This window comes from Phaseolus vulgaris, chromosome 9, assembly GCF_051622355.1.
Source record: "Phaseolus vulgaris cultivar YP4 chromosome 9, ASM5162235v1, whole genome shotgun sequence".
Classification (NCBI taxonomy): domain Eukaryota; kingdom Viridiplantae; phylum Streptophyta; class Magnoliopsida; order Fabales; family Fabaceae; genus Phaseolus; species Phaseolus vulgaris.
This window is the reverse complement of record NC_143506.1, coordinates 9,168,259-9,177,954: the sequence shown is the minus strand read 5'-3', so window position 1 is coordinate 9,177,954 and position 9,696 is coordinate 9,168,259. Positions and strand designations below refer to the sequence as shown.

The 9,696-nt window shown below is 34.6% G+C and overlaps 1 protein-coding gene across 1 annotated transcript; it reads right to left on the bottom strand.

Annotated features, from left to right (window-relative positions):
- Positions 1 to 1,646: 1,646 nt before the first annotated feature.
- Positions 1,647 to 2,978, bottom strand: LOC150025144 (Copia-like polyprotein/retrotransposon). Its single transcript, XM_090295640.1, has one exon. It carries the CDS (start codon positions 2,976 to 2,978, stop codon positions 1,647 to 1,649), a length of 1,332 nt encoding a protein of 443 aa, XP_090151766.1.
- Between the last annotated feature and the right edge of the window lie 6,718 nt (positions 2,979 to 9,696).

Here is a 9,696-nt window from a genome sequence, read left to right as displayed (position 1 = left end):
AATTAAAAGAAGACATAAAATAAAGATGAGGCCCGAGCCCAAAGCCCAAGCCCAAGCCCAAGAAGGCCAAAGCCCAAAGAGCCCAAGTCCATCCCATGAGGGGCAAGGCCAAGCTTTGAAATACTCTTGTATAGTTTTAGGAGGTGTGATTATTAAATAAAGGAGTGTGAAAATGTAAAATAAAGTCACATTGTCCATGTGACTTAGGAGAGTGGTGTAGGTGTAGTTTTTAGGAGGTGTCATAGTAGAAAAAGGTCACACCTCCCATGTGACTTGTTTTTGGTGGGAATTTCAAATGAGTTTATTTGAATTTTCCCACCTATTTTTCAGCACCTCTAGGCTATAAATAAAGGTGCTTAGCTTGTACAATTCAGATTTGAATTTTAATTAGAGAAACTATACTCAAATTTTGAGAGAGCATTGGAGAGCTTTGAGCCTTCTTCTCTAGTCTTATCTTGATGGTTCCATGGTTACCTCAAGTGGCGGCTTGCACACTCATCTAGGAGCATCCATCCTTCTAGTGGCATGATCATCCAACCATACATCCATCTTCATGAGCTTTCTCCTCTCCTTCCTTCCTTCTTTTTCAATTGTTCATGTTTAGCTTGTTGTTCTTGAATTTCTGTTCGGCAGTTTTCAATTCTGTGGTGTTTTTGTTCGGTGCCTTTGTTTCCTTGCTGTTCATTGTTGTTCTTATTCATTTTCAGCCTTTATGTTCGATTCATTTCAGTTTTTAGCTAATTCTATTCGGTGAAATTGCTTCTTCTTTCACTTTAATCGGTTCAATTTGACTATAATTGGAACTTCCATACGAGTTTGGAATTGGTGCTAGTTTTGGTGAGTTCTTGACTTAGAACATTGATCCAATTCTAAGAAAAAGTGTCTGACTATTGTCCAACTCAAGTTAATTCCTAAGAAGGTCAAGAATCATTCTCTTCTTTGCTATTGGAATCACATCATAGGTGGTGTAAGGGGTGTAGGTGGGGATGGTGGTGTAAGGGGTGAATGTTGGATAGGAGACATAGGTGGCGTGGGAGTGGGTGTAGTGGGTGGTGGTGTAGGGGGTGAAGGGTGGATATGAGACGTAGGTGGCGTGGGAGTGGGTGCAGTGGGAGGAGTTGGGTTAGAGTGTAAGTGGTGGGTGATGTAGGGAGAAATAGGCATGTCGAGGAATGTGTAAGTGTGAGGGGATGGAGGTTGTAATTCTTTGAACGGGTAAATAGATTCATGAAAGGTTACATGACGAGAGATAAAGAATTTTTTGGTAGATAGGTCGTAGCATTTGTAGCCTCGGTGATGTGAGGGGTAGCCAAGGAATACACACGGTGTGGAATGGACATCCAACTTATGAATGCGACTACTGGGAAGATGGGGGTAACAGAGGCACCCGAAGGTGCGAAGTTCGGTGTAAGATGGGTGGCGAAGATAGAGGCTGAGAGTCAGTGTTAGATTGTGGTTAGCTTTGCTCGGGAGTATAGTGTGAAGATATATGGCCATTGAAAGAGCATGGTGCCAAAATGAGGGGGGTAGAGAAGCATGGAGAAGGAGAGTTCGCACGATATTGTTTATGGTTCTGATTTTGCGTTCGACTTTTCCATTTTGAGAGGATGTGTGCGAACATGAAAATCTAAAGTGGATGCCATGCTCTAGGAAGTGACGACGAAAAAACTGGTTGTCATATTCTTTTCCATTATCACACTCGGTGTTAGTTTGGGTGCATGTAGGACTTTATTTAGGGTGAAAGGGGGGTTTGTGTTAGGTAAAAGAGTGTGACCAAAACCTTTAATTGGAACAGTGTGACCACTTCCGACAATTATATTATTATTCAGACTCGAGTGAGAATAAGAGGAGAGTATACCTTGGTCAGCCATCATATGAGAGGTGGCCCCAGTGTCCATATACCAGTTGTCATCTGGTGGTTGAAGAGAGAGCGTTTGCATAGCCGCAACAATATCCGTAGGAACAAACATACTGGTTGAGGGCTCGGCAAGTGCGGACTGGGTGACGAACGCTTGTTGAGGACGAGGGCCAAGGATGCTAAGGGAAGATGAAGCGGTTGATGGTTGTCGTGGTGTCCATGAACTCGTAGGATATGGGCAAGGCGGTGGTGTCCAATTGGGAACCTGACCCCAAGGGTTGTAAGGCAACCGCGTCCATGAGGTAGGCGGAGCACGAGGGTGCGAAGTATACTGATCTCGTCCACGACCGCCACCCGAGCGCCCACCTTTATTGCCTTTACCACGACCATATGGTGGTCGAGTGTTGGCACCAGTTGATGTGGCTGGAGTGTTAGAGATAGGACGTGGATCAGGTTGTTGTGATGCAACAAGAGCAGTGCCTGTTCTGACAGCACGAGAGCGACGTGTTTCTTCCAAGATAAGCATAGAACGAGCTTTATAGAAAGAGGGAAGAGGATTACTTTGTTCAATGAGGGTGGCAATGGTGGCGTAATCGACTGAGAGTCCCGTCACCAATTGGAGAACCAGACGGTTGTCACTGACCGGCGATCCAACATTTGCAAGTTTGTCGGCAAGCATCTTCAAATGCTGACAGTAGGCCGAAACAGTAGGGTACTGGTCCATATGAATACGAGCAAATTCTTCTTCGAGAAAGACGGTTCTGGAGTGTTTGTTGTCTTGAAAGATGTCGGCAAGGCGGTCCCAAGTATCTTGGTCGGTGGCTCCTGGTGTGATGATAGTATGGAGAAGGTCCGTACTAATGGTGCTATATATCCATTGTTTGACAATAGCATCGAGACGTTCCCATTGGGCGTCTTTGGTAATTGGCTTGTCTGCTTTGGGTGGCACGATATGGTCGACCATGGCAAACGACTTGGCAGTGTTGATAAAGAGTTCTGTCCAATGTGCATAATGGACGTTTTCGATATCAAGGGTGATTTTGATGTGGTTATTGATATTAGAAACAACGAAAGCAGGATGAAAGGTTGGTGATTTCGAACTTTGGGAGTCGGTCGACATTGGGCGATTACACGAGAAGAAGAGAAGAATGGATCGGTTGCTTTGATACCATGAAAGAATTGTAATTGCTGCTTTATTCCATCAATTTGGTCCCTATTAATACAACCCACCAGAAGATATTCTAGGGTTACTATTATTATTCTAATAATTACAGTATCAGTATATTTGGGTAAAAGAGATATTCTAGAAATATATACACTATAATGGAGGCAATAATATCGGTAATAATATGGAAATATATTATTCTAATAGCCTTCAATATTTTCTAATGATTGTTACCTTACACATTGTGATACAACTAAAAAGTACAACTTTCCACCCAATGATACTTTCATCATGGTGCAATTACAAGTTGGACTAACATGATGACAAGTTGTATTCTTGTGTTATTTGGTCCTTCAAGCAATCCTTGTGTTACTGTATTGATTTTCTCGTAAAACTCGCTTCCGATGCATTTGTTTTATCAGCAAAGAATAAATGAAATTAAAGTAAAGTACTTAAGGGGTACTCCAACCCTTATACGAAAAGTCAGACCTTAAACCAGTTCAGGATGTAGCTATGACCCTTTAAATACCAAAAGATCAACAACCTTTGCCCTTAAAAATCTACATATTACTCATGCACTGACTAAAAGGTCTTTAAAGGGTTTTTTTTTATCAGCAAAGGATAAATAAAATAAAATGAGACACTTCAGGGGTGTCTCAACCCTTATACATAAAACCCAAAACAAGTTTCCTAGCACCCTACCAACTAAGGATCCAACAAACACTACACTACAAACCAGAATAATAGACCAGCTCAAGATATAGAAACCCAACAGATACAATTACCTTACCTAGCCTTTAAAGGGTTCTAAAAGCATCCTGAACACCAAAATCTAGTATTGTCCCTACTACTACATATTCCTTAAGCCCATTCCTTTGTAACAAATACAAAAGGAGGTGCAACAAGAGTTTAAAATTGAACATAATTTACACCATATAATTCTCCATAATTACAAACCATCTACTACCCTTAATTCCTTCCGTAGATGGTTGTATAAAACCAACATCCAGAGTCCCTTAACTTCAATAAGAGATTAGTACCATGTAAGTATTGATTCTATAATAATTTTATCTCTTAATTCAGATTGATTGAAAACTACAACATCTATTCTTGATTTCCACTCATTGCTTTGAATAATTACTAAATTGATCACCTTTAGTTCCTTGTAACTCTCTTTGCCTCCTCTGATAATGTAGGTCTTCTTCATGTTACTTTGTTGGGACGTTGTGTGAATAGTTAACCCCCATGCAGTACTGATAGGCTCTTCATCAAGTTTCCAAGTGACCTATGCCCTCCCTCCTTCCATTAGTTATCTTTGCATAATTTTATTCACACTTAATAGCTTTAATCATAGATTATTGGACTATATTAATAAATAAATTCATTGTTTTAATTAAGATTCATATAATTGGATTTATTTTGATCTTAACTATTATTTTTGTTAATTTTGTGTTTTTAGAGTAAATGGTCTGAAGGAAGTGTCTACCTCTATGAATTGGTCAAATATGCAAATGTTCAAGTTGTTTATTTGAATTAAAACAAAAGAAAATATTTGAGAAGATTTTATGCAAAGTATGAGAGATTTTCTCCACCTAAGTAGGATTTGAATCTTTTCCACTATCTTCTCCATCATTTTCTCCATTGAGTTTCGAGGTTTTGAATAATAAAAGTTTCATTTTTCGCTTCATTTGAATCAGATTGCTAGGATAGTGGGTGACACGATAGGCCCAACACAAACACTTGCTAGGATAGACTCGAAATGACTCTGATACCATATTACGAAGTGGACTTTAAGCCTAACTCAACCCTATAAAACCGGCTCATGGGGTGAGGTTTGTACCCACTTATATACTATGAAAGACTCTAATCTCTAGTCGATGTGGGATCTCTAACAAATCTCTTTTATATTTTATGTTAAACAATCTCAACCCCTTTTATCTTTATTGTTATTGCTAACTTTTCTTGCTTGTAAATAAATTTTGAACAATGATTTATTGATTTTACTATTGAATTTGTTAGAAGACGACTTGATGTTATTTGACCACAATTATACTATCATCTCTCTAGCAATAATAAATTTACGCCGAAATCACTCCTAATCACAATCTATTGTAGATATATAACTAAAGAATAATTTTAATATTAGTGACTCTATAGTACACATTGAGATTCTAAGTTACTCATAATTTTGCAGCCATACATCCTCTTAGTTTAGACCATGCATCACTATGCTCGGCAATGAACTTTGTGTTTTTCATATCTAAAAAAACCTAGTCACATGGCTACAGATGTTAAGATGTACCAACAGGCACCACAATTATAGTGAACACAAAGGTTGCAAAGCTAAGACAATATGTATTCTAATTAATTAAAAAATATAGTTGTTTGAGAGTAAATACAATGTGAACGTAAAATTCAACAAGTTATATAACATATAAATATTTTTTTTTTACAAACTTGAATTCTTACAAAGTTGGGTTGAATATATAATATCAAGTTTTATAGTTTTTCTTGGTGATCAATTGATACAAATCTCTCTAATATTTTATCCTTCTTGAATTCTCACACTGGTCCAACTATGAGGATTCTTGGTAGATCTAACTAGAAAGATAAAAAGTTTTTCCAATAATATAAACTTATATTTGAAGAAGACAATCCAATTTCGAGGTTGAGAATGTTAAAAATAATTATAAATATAAATTTTTATATTATATAAAGATATGTAGAGCAACATATAAATAAAAAAAATATACAAATTTAACGTCTTATGATTTTTTTTATCTAAGTCTATAAAATTCATGCTACTTGTTCTTGATATAGATTTCTTTAATGTTTCAGTCTCAATAGATTTTCAATCACAAAAGTAATTAATATAAACACATTTTTTTACAAGAATAGAATAAAATTAATATAAAGACATATTTAGTTACCGATTAAATTGAAAAAAAATCCGTACCTATTCTAGTTAAATTTTAAAAAATAAGGAAAAGTGTCAGCTAAATAAAATTTAAATAATAAATATTAGTCCAAATAAACTCCATTTTTTTTTTTGAAATAAAACTATCATGATCATATTAAACACGATTGATGATAATGAAGTTTAAAAGAAAAGAAATTGGCATATAGTAGTTTCATAAATTTATGTTTATAAATAGAAATACGAGTTTAAAGTTCATACAGTGATTTAGGATCTGTTTAGAAACTTATACATAAGAACTTGTAAGTATTTATATGTTAAAAAATAAATTAAAAATATAAATTTGATTTCCTTATAAATTATAATTAATTTATGCATAAATTAAAATTTAGATTTTGTAGAAGTTATTACAAAATAACTTTTATAATTTAATTTTTGTATAAAATAATTTAATTTTATAGAAAAACTGTTTTTATTTTTTTCTTATTTTATTCCTTATAACGTCTAGATAATTTTTTCGAAATTAACCCTTAATAAGTAAATAGAAGGTTTGCTTTAGAATGGAATATGTTTATAACCAAAAACTAAACTTTAATCTAATTTCTAATCAATAAAATTTTATTATTTTAATTATTCAATTAAGTTTTTGATGGTCTGTATAGGAGATTAAATTATCCATATGAACTATACTAACAAGAAATGAGATATGTTAATTTATGCAAATAATAGATTTTAATAAAAGAGACTATTTATTACTTTAAAAAAAATTAGAATAAATTGAAAGCTTTAAAAAGAATAAATTGAATTTCAAAATGTAAAAGAACTAAATATTATTTAACCTAAAACTTATCGAAATACATAATAAAATGTAAATACTATTTCTAGCACTGCTACTGTTCTTTTGTTGGTTATAGAGTACACATTTTTATATTGATTGGTTCACAAAACTTACATATGGTGACAGTGAGTTGGGTGGATAGCTACTCGATAATACTTTTAAACAATATTTTTGAAATATAAAGTATATATAAAAATAAACTTAAATCCAAAATCCTAAATTTAAACACTAAATTTATTTAAATATTTCGTGTAAAAAAATATAAAATTACATGCAATCTCAATTTAATCAATACAAATAAAATATTTAAAATTACTGTATCAAAATCTATTACAAGAATTTCAACCATACTCAATGTTTCATATTTTTCTCAGTAATTAAAACTAAATAAATTCAATACTTCACATGTGTTTTGAATATTGTTTATTATTTAAGTTATAATATTGTACAACTGTAACAATCAAATTAAAATATTTAAAATTAATAATTTGAAACAAAATGTCAGACATTTAAAGTGTAGTGAGTTTACTTTTATTTATAAATAAAGTTTTATGGATTCAAAAAATAATAAAAAACAATATTTTATATTGTTTTTTAGAATAAAATATTCTATTCATAATAAAATAACAATTTATTTAAATGTCAAATTAATGGTATCAAGGTATCATTGCTAAACGTTTAAATAAATATCAAGCACATTTTTTATATAGTAATTTTAAATAGAATTAAATATTTTAAAAATTATAGCATTCTCATCATTTAGTTTTTCTATAATTGTGTAAGTTTTATTTTTCCATCTTGTTAAGTATCTTGTAAACAAAAATAAATTCATTAAAATAGATAACAATTAATCAATATAGATGTTATTAAAAAAAAATGTTAGTATAATTACTTTTTATGTCATATCATAATCAATCTTAAACACTCTTCATCATATTGCATGTAATGCATCTTAATCTTAATGTAAAAATCCTATAATATTAAAGGGAGAATATATAATATTTTAAATCATTAGTTATAATATATCAAATTAGGGGTGTGTATCAGTTCAATCTGTTTTGACCCAATTCATCATAGGTGCGTCAATGTTATATGGACTTAAATTAGTAACCCGCCTTGTTAGAGGGTGGATTGATAGGCTGGTTCGCTACTTTTTTATTTACTTTTTATTTATTTATTTACTTTATTGTAGTCATTGATATCACTTGTTGGACAACAAAAATATAAGAAAAAAAAATAAAATTGAATCAAACTTTAATATTATAATAGAAAAATGTTTAATGTCTAACAAAATAAAGTAAATATCAACAATAATTCAATGAATAAAATGATGTATAAAAAAATTAATGTAAATAAAGTTCTATATAGAACATTGACAATCATCAATTTAATTCAAAAAAACATGAGATTTCTCTTTAAAAAGTAAAGAAGGGTGGGCTTACAAGCCAGACTTGGGAGTTAGATTGGCAAATGGAACGACGGTGGATCAGAGGTAAACACTGAAGCAAGCTCAGATGAAGGAAGCTTAGGGGCTAGCTTGTGCGATTTAGTGGGGTCGGATTTTGGTGAGGCCGGAGAAGGTGAAGGGGGCGCCGTCGGAGGAGGAAGATTGGGGCATGAAGAGACGGTTCAGGGTAAGTTGGATTCAGATTTTCTTGGTAAGGAGCGTGAGCTGCATGGGGTAGTTGCTCAAGCACTTTTAAGTGAGGCATTGAATGCGCACGGTTCTCTTTGCTCTTCTAAGAAAGAGAAAGTGGCATCATTGATTGGGCACGGTTTTTCTAGCTCTTATATGAAAGAGAATGTGGAATCAACTTTCAATGTTGTAGTGGCTACCAATGAGACCAAGGCAGAAGACGAAAAGGCAAGGAGAGTTGTTGGAGAAGGCGTGGATAAGTGCAGCAAGAGCCATTTAATAGGGTGTGTATCTGAAAGGTTAGGAGTGTCTTTATGCGTAGAAGACGTGCAAGGAGAGTTGCATGTTGATCGTGGGTCCCACTCTAAGGCACAGGAATGCGCACCTCTTATTGGACGTTTGGAAAGAGGAGCAGTGAGTGGGAAAGAAGTGGTTTGCGAATTTAATGATCAAGCTACATTTTCGAAAACTTCGGAGTCTAGAAGGGATTTAAAGAGTAAGTGCGTCCAGGATGCTGGTTTTGAGAACGTGGTAGGTGAGTTCGATTTGGAACAGTTGCGTTTTGTGAGTAGGATAGAAGATTCTTTAGGGACAAGACCTTTATTGGAAGAAGTGGAACAGTCTGGGGCCAGGGTGGAGGGAGAAGGAGCTGTCGGGTGGTCGAGATTAAAAGATCATCCAAAGTTATTAACTTCCCACAGCTTTACTGGAAACGGGCATGCAGATTTTGATAAGTTAGAAAAAGAGGAGGAAGTGAAAAGACCTGAAAGTCCAACTACGAAGGAGAGTGGGAGAAACGTTTCTATGGGAAGGTTGTCAGCGGGGTTGGGGACGGGTGCGGAAGATGTTTTGGAAGGCGGGGGTAATATTGTCTCTTCGAAGGGTAGGTTGTCGGGTTTGGTTGGGGAAGTCGGAGGTGAACATCCCATAGTGGATAAAGTGTTTTTGGTTCATCAAACTGGTAGTTCGTCGAATTCTTTAATCCCTTCTGACAGCGCAATTGAGAACTGTAACAGGATTTTTTGGGTGAAGACTGACAAGAATGTTGCTGCAAGTGTCTGGGGAGTAGGGAAAGAAACAGGTTTTTTGTTTTCTGGTCGAGAAGAAGTAGTCTTAAATGGTCTTTATTCGTTATCTAATCAAGGTGGTGTGACTACGAGAAAAATGTGGAAAGAAAGGAGCAAGTTTGTCAATGAAGATTCTTAGTCTGAATATTAGAGGGGTAGGCGGGGTAAATAAAAGGAATTATGTTAGGGATTTGATCAGCAGAGAGCAGGTGGAC